The 20,989-nt window shown below is 33.5% G+C and overlaps 2 protein-coding genes across 8 annotated transcripts; both read right to left on the reverse strand.

The window, feature by feature from the left end:
• Positions 1–3,750: 3,750 nt before the first annotated feature.
• LOC133679779 (protein ARABIDILLO 1-like) lies at positions 3,751–15,844 on the reverse strand. 3 transcript variants are annotated; one of them, XM_062102484.1, is made up of 14 exons: positions 15,397–15,842; positions 13,556–14,969; positions 13,142–13,300; positions 12,917–12,997; positions 12,674–12,805; positions 12,383–12,510; positions 6,968–7,055; positions 6,422–6,516; positions 5,975–6,038; positions 5,651–5,826; positions 5,217–5,438; positions 4,584–4,668; positions 4,271–4,459; positions 3,751–4,179 (listed from the first exon to the last, which is right to left on the reverse strand). In XM_062102484.1, exons 2-13 carry the CDS (start codon positions 14,912–14,914, stop codon positions 4,283–4,285), a joined length of 2,766 nt encoding a protein of 921 aa, XP_061958468.1. In that variant the 5' UTR covers positions 14,915–14,969; positions 15,397–15,842; the 3' UTR covers positions 3,751–4,179; positions 4,271–4,282. The 3 variants fall into 3 exon arrangements, with proteins under 3 accessions (XP_061958468.1, XP_061958460.1, XP_061958476.1); XM_062102476.1 differs by having other exon boundaries at positions 3,751–4,459; positions 15,397–15,841; XM_062102492.1 differs by lacking the exon at positions 12,917–12,997 and having other exon boundaries at positions 3,751–4,459; positions 15,397–15,844.
• A 252-nt stretch (positions 15,845–16,096) lies between these two features.
• LOC133679801 (uncharacterized) lies at positions 16,097–20,321 on the reverse strand. 5 transcript variants are annotated; one of them, XR_009836210.1, is made up of 9 exons: positions 20,005–20,321; positions 18,791–19,279; positions 18,219–18,440; positions 18,052–18,124; positions 17,779–17,886; positions 17,416–17,636; positions 16,792–16,990; positions 16,636–16,701; positions 16,097–16,448 (listed from the first exon to the last, which is right to left on the reverse strand). XR_009836210.1 is itself a non-coding variant. In XM_062102502.1 (6 exons), the coding sequence occupies exons 1-6, from the start codon at positions 20,119–20,121 to the stop codon at positions 17,269–17,271; spliced, it is 1,377 nt and encodes a 458-aa protein (XP_061958486.1). In that variant the 5' UTR covers positions 20,122–20,319; the 3' UTR covers positions 17,024–17,268. The 5 variants fall into 5 exon arrangements, 2 of the variants coding, with proteins under 2 accessions (XP_061958486.1, XP_061958505.1); XR_009836209.1 differs by having other exon boundaries at positions 17,218–17,636; positions 20,005–20,320; XR_009836211.1 differs by lacking the exon at positions 16,636–16,701.
• Between the last annotated feature and the right edge of the window lie 668 nt (positions 20,322–20,989).

Here is a 20,989-nt window from a genome sequence, read left to right on the forward strand (position 1 = left end):
TGTTATTTTTTCAATTCCATCTCTAAATATATTTTATATTAAGGATTTGGTTTCATTACTTTTTCATATTTTCTTTTTGTGGGCTAATAACAGCCTTATGACCGAGTGATGGTTTTAAAGATTAGCAGGGTGTGTAAACCCCTAGTCTTTCAAAAATATAAAAACTCATATCGTATTTTCATATAAAATTCAAAAATATATATTTGCATGCATTTTAGGATTTAATAACTAGTTTATTAAAGTCATGAGAATTTGGTTTATATTTCAAAAAATTATTTTGTTTTTTGTTAGTGTCCAAGATTATGAACTTATACGTAAGACATATTCACAATATTAAATAAAAAGATAATTTTGTTTATTTTTTATATTGACATTAGAACAGTTAGGTTTTTAACGTGATAAGATAAGGATCTTCTTATTGAGGAGAACTTTTCTTAAACCTTAAATAGACCAACAATTAGAAAATAAAATAATACCTTAGTTTATATCAAACACATAAACAATGCAGCTTACCTCATGTAAGGCATATTAAGGGTGCTAATACCCTTTCTTTACGTAATTAGTTCTCTTTCCCAGACTCTGAGACCAATTAGGGTTCATAGTGATCAAAATACTAGGTGGCGACTCCCGTTTCCTTTTTCTACTGATAAAGAATAAGAATTCATTGTTCTTTTTACTCATAACATTCATAATCTAGAAGGATGATCGTCGCGACACCTCACACGTGTGACAGCGAGTACGAAGTTACTTCTTTATGTGACATGTTTAAACTTAAATGACTCTTTCTCTGCTTTCAACAAAGAAAATCTCATTCTCTTTGCTCATTTCTATCCCAATAAATTCTCTATAGTGGACTTTATGGTACTTGGTGACCAACTTGATATGTATATTATTGTTCTACGTAATGATGATGAGTTCTTTGGTATTCAATGTATTATTAGTCTTGCAGAGAAAATGGTAAAAAAAATAAAGATAGTTTCGAGAGAGTTTTTCAAATTAATATTAATGCTTAGCAAATTGGCATTATTTCTATCAGTTGCAACTGATACAGTGAAAAGAGTTTTTTTTATGCATATTATTAAGAATAGATTGCGGAATAGGATGAAAGATAAACGGATAAATGACAGTTTGATTGTATACATTGAAAAAGCTATCTTTAATGAGATTAATAATAAAATCATTACGAAGCGGTTTCAAAATATAAAAACTTGAAGAATGTAAGTTTTTCATTTTAAAAATATTCCTAAATTAATTTTGTTTAATATGAGTTAACCCATATGTTTCAATTTGATTTCTTTATATAATGCATAACTACTTAATATCAAGCATTTATTCAGTAATATTATATTAGTTATTTAACTGGATTTTGCTTTGAAGAAATAGATAGACAGAAAGAAAAGAGATAATATAAAGTTCATGGCCCATAAAAAATAATAAAAATATATTTATCTAAAATTTCCCTTGTATCCTTTTATTTTTTTTAAATAAATTTTATAAAATAACTAATAAGATATAACTAGTAAAAAAAAAAAGCTTTTATTGAGTGAATGATTAAACTATAAGTGACGACTAACTTGACTTTCAAAGTTTCATAGACTTCTACTGGAACAGAAAGTTCCAAAATTAGTTTTCAAGCAACAGATAAAGGTTAGAGAATGCTTAGAAGCGAGTTTTTATGGTTATTTGCTAAAGCTCAGAAGAGATTCATGATCTTCTTCTTCTTTTTCGTGGATAATAGAACTCATTGAAAGGTTAAAAAGAAGAAGAAAAAATACTACAAACCTGTGCATTTTAACTTTGTGCAGGGAATAATTACCTCTAAACTATATGTAATCTCTTACACTTACAATCTCACTAACACATGACATATCTAAAATTCACATAAATTACACAGGTTTTCCATGGAATGATTACAAAATGCAGTTCGGATTTATGATGAACAAAACTCGTGCATGGTTTCTAGCCTCCCTGAATTTCAAGTTTCCTGTTACGGTAAAATCCTAGATGCAGGCAAGATAAGGGAAGAACCCTGACACAACCTGATAATTTGCCTTTTCTCGCAGAGAAACAGAAAGAATAAAAGAAGCTGGCACACGCCAATAATTAGCAGATAAGTTTCTTTGATATCTATATTGTCCACTCCTCCCCTGACGTGGATCATATGATGATTGCTGATCTTCAATGCTAGCCAAGTCCCAGCAACTACGAAAAAGACACCCAGAGAGGGATAGAAGAAATAGCACTGTGGCCCCCGACCACTCCATTTCACAATTATTTTTAACCTAATTTATTGTCACGTTGTCTTAGGGTTTATCCACCTCTTTCTGTTAGAAAAGGTCCTACAATGAAACTTACTTGTACGCATCAATCATGCCTATCTTCCTTTCTGCAGTTTCTGGTTTTTCAGCTTTGATAAAGCAAGCCCAGATTGCTCAACAACACAACCCTTAAGCAATGCATTGATTCACCACAGACAAAACTGCATTAGTGGGGAGAGGATTGGGATATGATGCACTGAATAATGAAAAAAAAAATCAGGGTCTGACAAACTTTAAAATCACAGCTAATTCAAATATTAATAATTCTTCAAATAATTTAATATGTTCTAAAAAATAAATTAGATAACCCTATATATATATATATATATATATATCTAAACCATAATCCTAATATTTATTGGAAGTTATATAGCTAATATAAAATCCATAGGATTTCGAAACTAAATAAGAAAAGTAAAATACTAGGAAAATAAATCAAATTCTGAACAACAACTTCTGTATCTGATATGGGTATGGAAATGATCTCAACTGGCTTTAGTGTGCCAACCTTATTGGGAATAAGGCTCGTAGAACATGTCAATCAAATTAGAGATTGCGGATTCAAGAGCTCGATGCCGCACCTATGTTCTAGATTTGTGATAGACAGCCTATTGTTTTAAAAAAAAATTAGGGGTGGATCCTTTGGTGGCGTTTTCTTCTCTTTTTTTAACCTTTTTCTCTTTATTTTTTTATACACCCTGTGAGACACTTATTTTTCATTTTAGCATGATTTTTAAATAATATTTTAATTTTAATATTTTTTTTCAATTATCATGTATTTGATTTAAAAATAATAATATTAATAATAAATTATTTATAAAAACTCGATTCAAATTATTTGTTGATTATTAGAATGTTTAAATAGATTTGAAACTTGATTTTATCATATTTATAAAAAAAAAAAATTAGCATTGAATCATACAAAATATAGACATACTATTTTGAATTATTTTTTAACTTGATTTAATAATTATATTTTTTTTTTAACAATGTTTCCAGTTAAAAATATTGCATTGATTAATACAGTAGAAAAAATTATCTTTATAAAACAAAAATTCAAAATGACTATATTTTCAGATTTAACAATAATAAATTTCATGAGATTTGGAAAAAAAAAAATATGCTAAAAAAAAATTTAGATCTCCCCAGTCCGCACTACATAAAGCAGGCATACAGATTAGTTTGGTTCTAAACACCAAACCAAAATGCCAACTTTAGTAGTTTAATACAAGGTTTCATATTTTAGTTTTTAAGACTTTTAATCTGATTTATTAAACAAGTGTTTTAATATTTATATATAGAATTATACATGCATTCATTGTTGCTTAAGAAACTATAAGTGGTTGCCTACAAGATACAGGATGCCCCAACTCAAGATTCATTTGCAGAAACACGCATGGTGTAATAAGAACCAAAAAAAAAAGCAACTCGATTCGAGCAAGTCAAGGTGGTGTATGATTAGGTTGCATGCGGCAAAGACACAGAACTGACAAGAGCAAAGACTACTAATATTCGGCAACTTTTGGTCTTGTCACTCAACAAGAACCCATTGGCGATCACTTATGAGTTCCATTGATTCCTAAAACCCTGACACAACGAGTTTCAAATCGAGAATGTTTACATCTAGTTTTCGTCACTTGATTTATGTAAAATCAGGCTCTGCATGGTCAAATTCATAACTGCAATAACGAACGTATGCTCAACGCTTCCCCTGCATGCATGGTTGCTACCAACCAGTTATGTCAAGCAAACGTGACCAAGTCATCCTTTGCTCCTGCATCCCCGGAAGCATCCAAGAGCATCTCACATTCAACCAATGTGCTTTTGCATTGGCCATGCCACAACTCATGAGAATCTATGGCTGCATTGGAAATTACCACCATGATGCTTTACAAAACATATGCAGGAATTTGGAAGTTGATCGATTGAGTAGCAGAGATTCAGAAAGAAACCATTTCCAAGATCTAATTTAAAGCTTCCAAATGGTGGTGTTCAAGATTGCGAAGTATGATTTTTGCAAAAACTTTGGCTTCAATTGGGGCCGTAGTTGCTGCTGCAGCAGCACGTAAGACTCGTGGTGCTCCTGCATTTTGCAACAGGCTTGCGTGATGCAATGCATGTCGTCCTCCTGGGATTGTAAACTGAAATGCAGTAACAAAAGTGTTATTCGGATAGTGTCTGCCATTCACATTTAATTGCAGAAACATTTCAAATTTCAAATTCAACTTCCACATGCAGGCACAGTGGAGAGGAAAAGAGGTTCACCTGGAGAAGAGCAAAGGCAGAACAAGCCTTGAGTATAGAAGAAGGATTCCGCAACATTGCAACAAATCTTCCAATCTCAGCTGCACTGAAAAATAGAAACACGGAATTCAGAACACGATCAGCAGTGAGGAGTCTAAATTCAGAACAAGATCAGCAGTGAGGAGTCTAATTTATGTATATATTATAAACTTACTGGCATGCCTTATTATGCAACCTATTGATGATGCTCAATGTTCCGCAATCGGAAAAATTCACACACTTTTCACCCAAGGCCAAACAACCTAAGCTCCTCAAAATAGTAACAAATACAGCCACAAAGGCACGGCAATGTAACAAATGTATTTCATATAAAGTGTAAAATGTATTGGATTCAACTAAAGCATCCAAGAACAAGCACGAGGAAAAATTGGACTTCCGCACTCCCAATTCATAAGGTTGTTTGCAGATGATTATTACAATTACTAAATCCTAGGTATACCAAGTCTTCATGAAGACATTTTTCACCCACAGACAATCAAAAGCAACAACAGAATTGTGCTTATTGTTTCTATTAAATTAAACTATTTCATATTAGTTTTTTAAATGTGAATCTTCAAGAGTGGTATTGGAAAATGGAATAAAAAAGAAAAAAACCTGCATCTCAGATGCCCTGCTTCTGGTATACGTACTGCTTCTGCTACTTGTCCAAGGGCTTTGGGGGCGGATGACACCATTGCAGCAGCAAAATTTCGTGGAACAGAGAAAGAAAGCACAAATGCTTCAATTTTCTTCAGGGCCACCCTTTTAATCTCGTCAAAGTTCATGGTCTTTGAGGTTCCCACTGATAAAGGCCCCCCTGGTGCAAATTCTTCCGTTCTGTATGCAACACAGTAAACTCAAAAACTCTTGCAAATTGAGACCTGAAGCCACTGCAATCCTAGACATGTTATAGGAATATCTAACATGCACATGCCACATGGCAGCTATCCCAGTATATCCATGATGTGTAAGGGTTAACTCACAAATAGATACATGTGTTTTGGTTAGTGTGTGGTCATGATAGATTAACAAGTATTTTGAATCTCTACCTCTGATCAAACACGTATGCCAGAGCCAATGCAGCCATTAGACGTGCCATTTTTGATACCGATGAAGAACACAGATGAATGAGGGCTGGGACTCCTCCACCCTCTACTATGCGAAGAGCATTGGTGGGATAAAAAGCCAGATTCCAAAGAGCACCTGCAGCAGTCTCATGGACATCCTGAAAATCCAATAAATATAGGTCATTCAAGTCATGTTCAAATTTTACCATGAATGCTATACCAAACCATTTCAGTTAAAGAAAGATTGATTGGTCTTGGATGGTGATGGTTTCAGTTCATCCGAGTTTGCCAAAGAGCAAAACTTACTGCAATATCTGAGCAAGCCAGTACAATTAGTGGAGCTACACCGCCTTCTTGCCCAATAGCAATACTGGATTGACAGGAAACCGAGGTAACATATTAGTAAAAGTAAAACAGATTGTAGAGATGCAATTTCGCTTACCAAGTTCATTAGTAGAGACTGCAACCGAGGCACCATCAACTGAATAATTTCATATCAAAGAGTAAAAAGACAGTCTTTTCATTAATGGAGTTTAAACATTTCTTTTTGATGTCTTGAAATCGCATCTTAAGAGGCAGAGTTATGATAGTTAACAGCACAGAGAAAATAACAGGGTCCGTGCATAGCAATAAAGGATCACAACGGAGGATCTCCATATGCCAAGCAACCAACGCAAAGCAGCAATTGTCAACTCTAATAATATCAATACATTAGGAGGAATCCAGGGCAACATCGATTCAAACTTCCACTACCTATTGGCTTCTGATACTGACAATCCCCAAAGAGCACCCGCAGCCCTTTCTTGAAGACTTTGGGAGGAATTTGAACATGATTGTGCTAGAGAAACCTAAAACACCATAATCAAGTCAAACATCAATTACTTGCAAATGCATGCAACTGCATTAATTCAAATAATAATCAAACTGGCATTGTTATATTTATTTCTTTACAAGAAAAAAGCATGCAATACCATTGGAATTTCATGATAACAAAATTCTACATCAAGGACATCTCAATATTAATGCTTAAGAGGTTTTAGTAGTTATTTATTTCTCTAACTACTTGCGTATTTTTTAAATCCTATCCTATCCTGTCATAAACGTCTCAAACTACCTGGACAAATTAGAACATTTGAAGCTGATTACAAATAGATCATAATAATAATGATTGCAGTGACGATGATATATATAAAAAACAGCAAAAGTTTTGGATTTTTTTGCTTTTTATGCATCAGCTGGAATGCAAGAAGAAAACAAGTCTTTTTAACAAAGGTTTGCTGTGCAATTGCAATGCCGTACCAAGGCTGTGATGCCACCAGCTGCCGCTATTGCTTCTCTATTTTTGTCATCAAATGATAAATTCCACAGAGCACCAGCAGCTTCTTGCCTGTTTGTAAGTAAGAACATGAAATTCCACGTGGTATTTAAAAGAGTAGAAGCTTGTGAAGCTAAGTACATAAATATTACATTACAATTACAATTACAAAAGAAACTAAGAAGGGTGGTGAAATTGCTGCACAGGACACATAAACACGGTGGATTACAATAATGAATCCCCATTTTTTTTCTTTTTTTTAGGTTACTCAGTTTTTTTTTTATCTTTTTTGTTTTTGGTTGATTTTAGATTGGAAATCATGGTTTGCTTTGATTCGGTTCGTATGGGATTCTCAAGTGTCAAGAAAAAAAAACATTTGATTAATTCTCGGTTTGGGTAAAAACAAGATCAATTTCATTGATTTTAAACAATTAAAATTTAAAGGATGAATTTGAAAATTGACAATCCAAGGACCAATTTGAACAAAAAAGAGAAGAATTGGTGAGAATGACCAATTTGAACAAAAAAGGGAAGAATTGGCGAGAATTGTTAGCGCATAAGAGAGGCCACTGAGCTTGGATGGCACGTGCGACAATCTCCAAATACATACGCCCTTCCTTGGTGTTATCCAAAAAGACCTGTCGTGGTCTACTGCCATGTGCGGCGTGTGTCAACGACGGACGTCTGGTTTGACTCCGGCAGACCATTTTTCTTTTCTTTATTTTCCTTTCTTTTCTCTCTCCTCACCTCGATTTCCATGCCTAGCACTCTCAAAAGACCAAAGTGGGTTGTCAAACGTTGTTTATCAAATTTGATTCTTATTCTTTTTATTGTTGTTTTTACCACCTGTTTTTTTTTCTTTTTAATTTCATTCTTTAGTATTTGATTTGTTGGAAATTAAGCTTTGTTATTTTTTTTATTTGCCTTTTACGGGATAATCTTGGTCTCATAAAACAGATCGCAGGGTGACCTAGTTTTACTCAGGTCTTTTTTTATTGTTTTCTTTTAATAAATTTTATTTTTTGATTTCGTCCTCCAACATTTGGTTAGTTAAGAATTGAGTTTTGTATTTATTTATTTTTTTATTTTCTTTCTATGAAATAATCCTAATTTTATGACCTGGGTAATGGGTTTGGAAAATTCACCCCGATTGACTTGGGATATTTTTGGGCCCTTTTTTAAAATTTATTTTTTATATATATAATTTTATCCTTCAATATTAAATTAATTTCAGATAAAGTTCATTATTTTTTTCAATTTCCTTTCTATGGAGTTATCACAAACTCATACCGTGGGTTGTCTTAGTTTTTTTTAAATACATTTTCTTTTTTTTGCAGTTTAGTCTTCAAATATTGGGTTGGTTAGTAATTATGCTTCATAATTTATTTCAATATATTTTTATAAGGTTATCCGGTTCTAATGATCCATGTTAAGGGTTTAGAAGATTTGTCAAGGTTGACCAGAGCTGTTTTTTATTTTTACTTTTTTTAGATTTTTTTTTTCAATTTCATCAACAACATTTAATTATTTGAGAATTGAGCTTTGTATGTTTTTATTTGCTCTTTATAGAGTTATCGAAGTCTAATGACCTGAGTCATTGATTTTGCATGCTAACTAGGGTTAACCCAAGTAAAATTGATTTGTCATCATCTCAATATTTAAAATGAAAGGATGTCGTCCAATATATTGTTGTCTCAATATTTTAAAAAGATGTTGTCCAACATGCATTAGATTTTGAATTCATAATTGTTTTTTTTTCTGAAAAAAAGTTAGCAACACATTGATTTATTTATTTATTTTTTATTTAGAAAAAAATTGATCCAACCCCCAACATAACGCTAGTCATGTATAGTTCTATGCTATTTAGTGTGTATTTGGTATTATGGTAACTTTTTTTTGTTGGAGTTTAAACACTGTTTATTTTTGCGTTTCAAGCTATAGTTGAGTGTGTTTTAAAAAACTGTTTGGCTTGAAAAGGCATTAAATTGATTTTTTTAGTGTTTTCAAATGATTTTTATGTGTTGTTGTAAAAAATAAAAGAAAAATTTATAAAAATCATTATAAAGCTTTTCAAGCGAAAAACACTTTTGAAAAACATTTTGTACCATAATACCAAACATGCTCTAAAAAAATAGGTTCAAGAAAAACACTTTTAGTTACAGGTTTTAAAAAAATAGATTTAAAAAAAATATGTTTGATTAAACTATTGTGAGATGAATTTTTGTATGCAAAATAAATTAAAAAAAACAAGTCTCAATGAATGTAAAGCATTTTACCTTCTATAAAACAAGGTTTGTAACGCAATTATGTGTAGGTCTTAGTGCAAAAGGCAGAAACTATTTGACTTAACAAAAAAAAATTTTATGTAGTTGAGCAAAAAACAGAAGTTGGCATGTCAAACGGTCTCCTAGTATGAAACTAGCATGGTTGCCTGGAATGAATTTTTTATTTAATTATAGGATAATAAAAATAGACATTCAAAGGAAAAATTATAGATAAAATTATGGAGAAAAAGTTTTTTGTCAAAATTATCTTTCTTAATTCATGTATTTTTTTTTTATTTTGACAACAAAATTTTCTCATTAACAACATAGTTCATTAAATAAAATGTAACACAAACAAATTGCAAAAACCATAATAATTTGAACTAAAAAAAACATATTTTTAAATAAAAACCTAATTTCATTATCCATGCATTTCATTTTTATTTTGACTTAAAACATGCTATTTTTATGAGAATCATTGTTTTTATGCAAAAAAATTATTTTGATCTTGAAAGCAAGTTTAAATTAAAAAATCATGAATTGATTATTTTTACTGACTGACAAGTCCATTAGCACACATTCCACAGTGGGTAAGATCAAAAAACAACTTAAAAGTAAAAAAAAGTATAGCTATTGTCAATATGTTTTGTAGCTGGAAGAAGAGTTTTTATTGTGAGTTAAAAATTTTATGGGTCTGTTTAATAAAACAAATAGAGAATTAAATGCGCTAATAAATATTAAAAAAAATATTAACAATAACTAAAGATCAAATTAAGTAGTTAAGAGAGAGATGCAGATTAAAATATTTAATTTTATATTGTGAGAAGCCTTTTAATTTTTTTATTTAATTATAAGGTAATTATTTTTTAAGAGCAATAATTAAAATTCCATTGAAATGATTTTATAATACAATTCCTTCTTTCTTTTTTATTGTTTTCTTCAAAGTAACATGACTTTTTTTTTCTATGTCCTTCATTTAATAAAAATCAAAAAGCCATAAGAAATACAAAAAAAAACAAAATTGGATGGTTTGAAATAAGAGTAAGAATGTCATCTCTCAACTCTTTTATCTCATCAACTTGGTCCATTTTTCACTTTTTTTTTTTTCAATAAATTTTGTTTCTTATAGAAAATATGTTAATTTTGACACAAAATCATTAAGAAATATAAGGGCAAGGCATTGTTGTGGGAAACTTTTTGGCAATGTCAGCAAACCCTGGCAGGCTAACCTAGAGACCCTCCCATTCTGGTTTTTTCCTAGCTTGATCGAGTTTAAAATTGAATGAGGTAAGAGTTAACCCAATATGATCTAATTAAAACCTAATTCGATTTAAAAAAAACAAGACAATGTTGTTTTAATATTTTCTTTTTATATACTAAGATGATGATGTTTTGAATCGACTCGAGTTAACTCATCAAACTCTTAACCCAGGTTATGAGCCATAGTAGTTTTAGTAACTTATTTTTTGGAATTTAACTATATGACAATAAAAAAAATTGATATACACTAAAAAACTACCTATAAAATTTATGAAAAGAAAACCACCCTGAAGGGTTGCAAATAAAATATCATCTAATTGAATGGATTGAACTTTAAAATCTAGGATAATTTTTTCTTAAAAAAAAAGAGAGAGAATAAAGCAAGCCTAGTGTGTGGACTTGCATGCCTAGTCTTTTTTAATGTTACAGGATGGACAACACATCATCCATTTTTTAATTTTATTTCAAAAAAATAATGTGTCATCTGGTGGCCTAGAATCTAACGATTGGAGAGTCACTAGAAAGTCATGGCAGGAGTATTTTATACACAAAAAATTATTTTTAACTTTTGTTTCTTCTAAAAACACCATTAGAATCTTAATAAACCAATCTTTTAACCCAAAACGCTTCTAAATTGGTCAAAAAACAGAAAATTAAGCCAAAAACTTTTTTCCTTTCTCAATTGTGATCTACTTTATCTATAAAAATAACCTAAATGGAACTTCTGTCGTTGAATTGAACTTATTAACGCGTGTTTTTGTCGCCAAAATATGGACACCCAACAACTTTCTTTGTTCTCTACCGTTTTCTAGCAACTCTCTCTCCTCCCTTTAATTCAAGAACCTAAAAGTGAATAAAATAAACTTTTAAACTAAAACGTATAATTGAGAAACTAAGAGGACCAAAATAGAAATTAAGAAAACTCCCAAGGCTTTTCTTTTCAAAAATCGTTGATTGAACAATGCTAGGAAAAAAAACCTTCATTTTTCATCCACTTTCGATTTTGGTCCCCTTATTTTCAATTTTTTGCAAACAATAAAACAATTTTTTTTCCGGCAAAATCGAGCATTTAACTAATGGCAAGATGTTTTTTTCTGACAACTTTCTCTCTCATTTCTCATTTTTCGATGATGCTCTCTCTCCTCTCAAATTTCGAGAACTGGGACATAAAATAAATGAGTTTTAGGACTGAAATGTAAAACCCTATGAAAAAAAGAGACGAGAAATGAAAAGGCCAAAACTTCAAGGATCAAAATGTAGTTTTCTGCAACCATGAACAGTAAAAAAAGTTCATTTGTGTCTAAGTTAAACTTGGTCCCTGTTGTTTCAATTTTTTTAATTGATAAAATTAAATCCTATTTTGCAAAAGCAACCATCAATTTAATGCCGGGACATTTTTTGACATCATGAATGCAATGTAGCAAGTAAACCGAAACAAATTTTTTGATTTAAAACCATGCGAACATGTCATGGGAGATGACATGGGAGGATGGAATTGAAAAAAAAAATCAGGGACAAAACTAAGTAATTGTTCAAGGACAAAAAAAGGGTCATACTCAACCATACTATAACAGTCCACAATGCGCCCGTGTCTAGCACTGAAGTGAAAGAAATAATGTTTTTTCTTTCTCATTTAGTTTATTTTGTAATTGTAATAGTAAATTCAAGCCAAACAAAATAGTTAAAAATTTAGAATGATAGTGCTCTTCAAATAACAACAATGAAAATGAATGGCAAGTTTTTCAAAAGGAGAGTGAAATTACTTTTTTATTAGAATTATCCAAAATACATAAGATTATCTTGTTATTTGCTTGAGTAAGATCGTTATTAACTATTATATTAATACCATAGGTAGCTGAAAGAAAAATAGATTACCTTACACCTTCATGCTGGGAAGAAGTGAGTTGGACCAATGCTTCAAGTGCTCCTGCCTCTCGCCTAACAGCAGCATTGTCATTATTGTTATCTCCATGAGCAGCTAGATTGGCCAATGCACGAGCAGCCTGGTCAAGAAGAGAAGCAACAGAGAATGCAGCATTTTAGAACCCACTTTTAATCTAGTAAATGAATCACATGCCATAAACATGATGCTCGCATATCATATTCAGAAAATGACCCATTTGCTTGGGAACATATGCACAGATTAAAAGCTATAACCAGGATCACCTGCTCTTGCACTCCTTCAAACTTGCAGGATCTAGCAAGCATTACAAGAGCATGGACACCGCCTGCCACTGCCACTTCCATGCTACAGCTGTCATCAGCTGCCAAATTTGCCAGTGCTCCAGCTGCTCGTTCCTGAAAAACAAGGGTGCAAACACCAGCCCATAATTCTTAATTGAAATGCTACATAAGTTGCAGAATCATGTAGCAAGTGATGCTTATATTATATGTATGCAGGATACATACAAGTACCCCATCATTGCCAGCGTGCCATTTATAAATAAGGTCAATCAAAACTTTTATACCGCCAGCCTCAGCAATGGCACCCTGTAAACAGCATTGATTAGAGTAAGTCACATAATTTTAGGTTATGGTATCATAAACTTGCTTCAATTTCCAAACAGCATTGATTAGAGTAAGTCGCATAATTTTTAGGTTACAGCATCATAAACTTGCTTCAATTTCCACAACCTTATGCTCTTCTCCAACGGAAAGATTCCATAAGCCTCCAGCAGCCTCTTCAGCAACCAATCTGTTTACTGACCTAGCCAAACCGACAAGGATATTAATTCCTCCAATGTCAGCAACAGCTTTTGCAACATTTGAATCTACAGACAAATTTGCTATAGCCTGCACAGGTCAACAGCGTTACAGGATTATGCCTAATAACTAATTTCTCAGGAAATCAAATTCTATGAACAAAATGTGAGAAGTAAGAATTCAAGGAGTAAGAAAATTTAGTAGCTTAAGCATCTAACTTTTGTTTCGAGTCATATCTAAACCTAGCCTTTTCCAACTCTTATTCAATAATTTTCAATGACTGTCCAAATGTCTTTCAAATTGCAAGAAGGATGAGGAATGGCACCTAAAAGAAATCACCCTTACCTTTGCTGCTTCAGACTGAAGTCCTTCTTGGCAAGATCTAGCAAGGTCCAAAAGCAGCTGTATTCCACCATTCTGCATAACTACCTCAGCTCTTCGAGAATCAACAGTGGCATTTTCATCGTCAATCACAACAAAAGTAGCAATTGAATTGGCTGCTCTTTCTTGAACATCTTCTTGTGAGCTTTGCAATAAATCAAGCAACAGAGCTGCTCCTTGCTTGATCCAGAAAGCATCGAGCTCCTTGGGGTTGTTCTCCGCAATACGTAAAAGAAAATGTGAGAAAATCCATTCAATCCAAGTAGCAATGACATCCATGCTTCTGTCGATGCTACTTACTTTCCTCCAATAAGATAAGTTGTTGCTCTCATTTTCAGTAATATCGACAAATAACGAGCCTACTGCCTTGAAAATGTCATTGAAAACTGTGAGTAATATTTTTCCCTTATGATTATATGTCATGTGATTATCAACTTCAGCTTCAAAAACTGGACAGTTCAAGGCAACCAACACTTTCAAGTATTGGGATGACAAAAATAATCTCATGACAGAGCTGAAAGTTATATCTGTCCTTGACACATCTAACCCCACCAACTTGGGCAATTTACTCCAAACACATGAAGCTGAATTCCATTTCAGGTTTTTTGTTCCAGCCAGTGACAAAAATTGGACAGAAGTCAGGTTTCCTAATGCAAGTTCATCAACAGAATTGGATTCCATGAATGCAACCTCCACCAATTGCCTACAATGCTTAGCTAAAGCATTTATGGCTTCCCCAGTAACTTCCTTAACACCTGAAATCTGAAGTCTCTTTAACTTGGGGCAGCAAAGTGCTATTACTCTGATTGCAAAGCTGGTGATTCTTTCACACACATCTGGCCCAAGTTGGAGACACTCAAGCATCTCATGTCGAGCTGCTATCATTGAAAGTGTAGCATCTGTGATATCCCGACAGAAATCACCACTAATTTCACGAAGGTCCCTCGCTTCAAGACTAATAATAGCATCTGCTGACTCTGCCCCTAGAAACCGAAGCTTCCGAAGATTTTTGGATCGAGAAGACAGCGACTGTGCTGCTGCAATATCAAACTTGTGGTACCGAAGGTCTAGAGAATCCCATAAACAAGGAGAGGAACCTAACAGTCTAAATGTTCGACATGTTGCCGACAAACTGGCCCGGTCTCGATAATTTAAATAAGAAAATAGCTGAATAGCTGTGTCATCAGGCAATGCCATCCAATCAAAGTCACAAATGGTACTGGAGCGCAAACATCCATCATCTGGATTCTCTGAATTACTGCCTACAATCTCCTTATTTTTTTCCTTGGAGTGTGCCAACTTTCTCCTCACCCTTCGAGTCATATCTCAATCAAAAAGCTCCAATATCGTGCACACTAGGAACCCTTCTGTCAACAATCTTTCCATTGAAACAATATAAGCAACTCATTAATCAAACAAGCTACAGTTCTATTATACACATACACCAATGCCAAACAACCTCCAAATTCATTAAGAAAGCAAGCAACAAACAGAATACACCATTCTTTGGGACCGCATAACAAACAATCTTTAAATTCATAAAAGAACCTTCTAACATTCAATAAAAAAAGCTCCAATGTTTCACATGCTAAAGACCTAACATTAACCAATTCTACTATCATAGAAAAACAAACATCCAATGAAACAAGCTCTAATTCAATAATCGCAACCCCAGATATAAGAAGTCCATTTTTGCAATCAAGAACCAATACTTAATCACAAAAACATGAAAAAACAGCTACTGAACAAAGCCAAACATCACAAGACAGGCGAGGAATTCAACCAAAAGCAAGTAATGGGCATACCTAAATAGCGTCAAACAAGTTAAAACTCAATTGGGCTATCGTTAAAGAGCCTGAAAAAGGAAACTTTCAAACTGTGAATGTGAATAGGAAACTGAAAAAAAAGGCGTTTTAGAAGGTAATGGCGGTTAAAGAGTGTAAAAAACAAAAACAAAGGAAAAGGAAAGAAAGGAAATTGTGAAGTTGAAGCCGGTTTTTTTAGCTTCGAATTAAAAGATACCTCCCTCTCTCTTTGTGGGTGCAAAGCAATGGTGTTTGATGCGAGAAAGAGAGGGGAGAAAAAAGAAAGGTTTAGTTGAGTGGAGGACGGTGTTGGTGGGCTTTCTTGCTTCTCGTTGCCATATAAATACCTCTCTGTCATTCACCGCCTGTTTTATAGGAAGTACCATGTGATTATTGATTTTTTTCTTGAGGTCAATGGTTTTTTTTCCTTTATTTTTTTTATCGTCTTCAAGAACACATAAATTCATTTTAAAGTTATTCTAAAAATCAAATATTTTAAATCTTTGTTTTATTTCTCGAACCAAAAGCATTTTTATTCTTTTATATTTATTTTTTAATCCAAAAACACAAACAAAACACGATAGAATTTATGTATTCAATGGATAAAAAGGAAAGATAAGGCGAATTACTGCTGGTGCAATGGATAGGTGTTTCTAAGTGGTAATTCCAATTATTTTGGTGCGATAGCGGCAATGGAGTATTCTTGAAAATGAGGAGCATTGATGCATGCAGCCAGTGGATTCTTTTAATTTCTATTACTGATAAAAACACTTCAGGTCAAGAAGCCGAAAGCATCGGTTCAGTAGCAGATTACTTTTGTCACATGCAGTTAAGTATCGTCTAAGATATGGCTAAACTCTTTGCATCCTGCATTTACAATTCGTAAGCCAGCTTGCCGTTTGCAGACAGGGCATTTACGAGAGAATCCATTTCTTGACGTCTCTCATTGAACTTGAAACGAAGATAGTGACACAGAGAGCAAAAAAAAAAACCTCTGGGAAGTTTTAGTCAGCTTGTAATGTTTGGTGGTATCAAAACTTGACGAGAACTTTCTGCATACGCAAAACCAATTCGTTATAAACAAGAAGGGAAGCGACCGTAAAATAGATTGTTTCCATGTAACTACACAAAGTTAATTATTACAGTTTTGACTTTTGATCCTTGATTTGTCCTGTACAAGGTTAGCCGAAACTTAATGACATGGCATGGAATTCATTAAACTGGTGTTTGAAATGTTACCTAATTACAAAGCTGTGATATATCATAAAAAAATGCCGTGTATGGTAGGGTTTATTGCATGCAGTCCTGCTCACAAAATACAAACATTTGACATAGTTCAATGAAAGAAGCAGAATTAAGAAATATAGTACTATCACACGAAAAAAGCATACTTACGGTATATGCTTGCTTTGTTTCTATCACAGTTTACTTGCAGCTTCGCCAAGGGATAGCTGATTCCAAGAAACTCAACAAATGTTAGTATTTATTTGACTTCCGTTATTGATTTGTCTTGACACGGTATAAATGTCGTTTGCCATAGTTTCATTCGTTTTGCCATTGTCTTGACACACATACACCCCGAGACTGGCCAAACCTGTGTCACGAGTATCCTCTTTAGGAAATCGAGTTATGGTTCTTCAAGTTTTTCACTTCTGACGAATTAAAAACTTTCCTTCTTTAACAGTATAGCTCATTTCCAACTAAAAACTTGTCAGCTAATTTCTCAACTACAATTGGGAACCCTACAAACATAACTTGTTACAGAGATGGGGCGAATCGGAATATTTGGTTAAACACAGATGCCCTGTTTTTGTAGTATACTTTTTTTGTTAAATTTGCAAGCCAACCTGGATTAAAAAATGGAGACATGCCTCAATCATCTGAACTATATTCACTAGATTCTGGAAATAAGGGCACAGACGCACAGCAGAACGACTCCTTGTCTTTGAGGAGGAGGCAACTTCCATCTGAATTCCATTTCAAATCAGTTATGTTAAACTGTGGTAGAGGATTACTCACGCAGTAAGCACCTGATGGGGTCCACATATACAAGTGAGAGCTGCCAGTACAGAGAACAAGACGTGTGCATGTTGGGTCCCATGCTGCTGCTCGTATGGTATCCTTCTGCACCAAGATGGCAGCAAGCTCTAGATGGCGTATATCCCATATCCACAGAGCAGTTGGCATGCTATCATTACGTGTATAAATATATCGGCTGTCTTTACTCCATGACATAAGACCTGCAATTAAGGTCATGCATTTTTAGTGCATTTTGGTTTGATACTAACAAAGAGGAAAACAAACATCAATGCACTGCAAGGAACTCTTAAAACATGAATTGTTAATTGCATCAATATGCTATACGAGAAAGATGAGCTTTACCGATGCCTTGTTTAGGATTCGGTTTGTCTGCAGGAGGCTTCTGGAAAGGCAAACTGATAGGTACTTCAGTAACATCGTACATGACTCTGAAGTGTCCTTCTGAGACATCTTTTAGGAAAGGAAAAGGTATTAATTCGACTAGAAAAGTAATTCAAAAGAAGTGATATAGTTGCATGAAGACAGTTTCAAATTCATTTTACAGATCAAACATTCTGTGTCAAACAATATCCATGTCAATGTAAGATACTCCATACTAATGCAGTCATGCTTTACCAGAATTTCCTTGAAGAAACTCATCATTCAAGCATAACTCAGACATATTAATGTGCAATGGCTCGTCTACCTCCTGCAAAATTAAGAAAAGACTTGAAAGTAGTAACCACTTAAATCATCAGTGCACCCAATGATATATATATAAAAAAACAAAGAAATCCGGTCACCTTGAAAACAGCAGCACAACAAGGACCACGAACAGTGGATAGGTGCATGAATTCAGCAAATGTTTTCCAAGTTAAGTGATTCAAAACTCGCAACATCTGATCATAACTACCCACAGCTAGATATTGGCCACAAGGCGACCACGAAACACTTTTTACACCCAGTCCACTTTCATATGCTTGATACTTGGACAGGCATCTCCCATCTGGGGAGTAAATTAGAACCTGTATCAAATTGCAACAACCATAAGCTCTCAGTCTTATAGACAGGGATACAAAGATAGAAACCATCAAAAGTTAACATGCAATCTTGGGCATTGATAAACCATTAGATATAATACAAAGTGGAGCTCCTATAAAATGTCACATATGCATAATGCAGAAGACATAAAATTGTTGGCAACGGACATTTTCAATGCTTGGCAATGTACTATCATAAAATGCTAATCGTCACCAAGAAATTGGAAGGGTACAATATAAGCATTAACTTCTACCCCAGATTTGCTTCTCCTCGTGCTTATAAAGTCAAGTGCTCTTGATAAATGGTAAATGCAACAAAAAACAAACTCCATTACCTTGAATTCAAGTGGTGCATCCCATATTACTATAGCACTATCATCCGGCGACCACTCTATATCAGCTAAGTCCAATGTATCAACAGCAAACGCACCCATTATTTCCCATGTATGACATGACAGTAGATTTACATAATCCTTGCAATCACGCCTCGTACAAATCGCAGCATATTTCCCATCTTTAGTGAAAGAAACCCCTTTAGAGCAATGCTTTGGCCCCTGGACATGAACACATGCTGTGTTCAAAAGCGACCAAACTGTTAATCTCAACTGAAAATCTGAAGTGGTAAGTATATGCCGGCTGTCAGGACTCCATCTAGAATATGCAATACCAGCAGGACCTTCATCTATTTTGCATGTCCACTCAGGTTGAGTCAATGACCATGCTTGTATCATCGGTCTTTTATTCAGACCGCAAAGGATGTACTCAGAATCATTTGCCCATTCTATATAGCTTATCTTATCCAAGCATGAAAACAACTGCACAACCTGCAAATCATAAAACACAGTGCAAGATCTCACAAAAGAATCCCATATTTAATAGCCTCAATTAATAAAATTCAGTGGTTAATACTTGAGCAGACAAAGAAATTTTTTTCCCACAAAATTTTCTCAGTAACCAAACAAGACATAAGCATAATTTAATCAAAACCTCGCATTGTACCATCAAATATCCTCCTGCCCTTTTACTTAACCAGTCCAGTTCAATTTTCACAAATGACACTAACAAGAAAACAGAAAAGGATCAAAGCTTTTACACTTTCCATGCATTTCCCAAGGATCCAAATACAAGCATTACACAAAGTTCACGAGAAACTAAGAAACAAACTTCCACTTTCTCAGTAACCAGACAAAGAAATATCAGGCAACCAAGACTTCACGTAATACCAAATCAGATTCCCGTTCTAGCTCAACCACACACCACTGACACTAACAAGAAAAGAAAAAAGATCAAACAAAACTTTCTATTCTTCGCATTTTTTCAAATTTTCTCGGCATCCAAACACAAAATTCACCACGAATTTCTAGAAACCAAAAAGAAAAACCGAAAGGGTAGCTCAATACACACCACTGAAATTAGGAAAAAGAGAAAAAGATCAAACAAGACCTTGCATTCTTCCAATTTTCTCAGCATCCAAACATGGCTCGTTACAGAAAATTCACCACGAATTTCTTAAAAACAAACAGAACAATCAAAAGGGTAGTGAAAATACCTTAAAAGAGAGCGTATCACGAATCACGAGACGGTAATCGACAGCAACAGCGATGTAACGGGAGTTTGGAGAGAAACAACAAGGACCCGTCTGCTTATAAGCTTCGGTAAACTCCATTTTTACCTTTTGGTATGTTTAACCTATCTAACTATCTATCAATCTAAGCTCTGAAATCTGTCAACTTTTTAGCATTTTTTTTTTTGTTGGCGATCGAGCAACGCTATGCAACTACAGTATATCTGTGTGGATCTTTGGAGTATAAAATTAAAGGTCATTTTGGTTTTGACTGTTGGAGACCCGCACAGATTTTGCAGTAAAGTAAAGTGCCTTTTTTATTTTTTCTTTTTATTTCCCCCCTGTCAAATGGTTCTGGGCTTTTATGCCAAAATTTATGTAGGTCTACCAAAATTATTTTACGGCCCATGCAATAATTTAATGCAATTTACAATATGAGAAGTTTTAATATATTTATGAATTACAAAAATTATGCTGTTTAATAATAAGTTACTAGTTTAGATTAAATAATAGATAGTATCTAGATTAAAATACTGTAGAGATTACTAGGATACTTCTTGTGCTCTAGGTTAGACTAAAAAAATTTTGAACCTAAAAATACAAAATTAAATTGCGGAAAGTTTTTTGATATTGTTATTAAACTCAATATAGTAAGTCAAACTTGAAAACTCTAGATTTTAGTCCTTTTCAAGTCCATGTTTTTAGTTAAATTATTTAAGAGTTGATTTAATATATCTTAGTCAACTTTGTGTTAATAACAAAATGATATAAACAACAAAGATCAGGCACGAGTTTAAAAGCAATCTGGATAATTATTTAAAAAATGATCTGACTTTAAATAAAAAAAAAGCTAGCATTTTTTTTTAATATTGAAACAATAACATATTGTATCGATTCTAGTCAACATGGGTTAACTCGTCAAAAATTAAATTGCGGAGAGTTTTTTGACATTATTATTAAACTAAATATA

Source organism: Populus nigra, chromosome 1, assembly GCF_951802175.1.
Source record: "Populus nigra chromosome 1, ddPopNigr1.1, whole genome shotgun sequence".
NCBI lineage: Eukaryota > Viridiplantae > Streptophyta > Magnoliopsida > Malpighiales > Salicaceae > Populus > Populus nigra.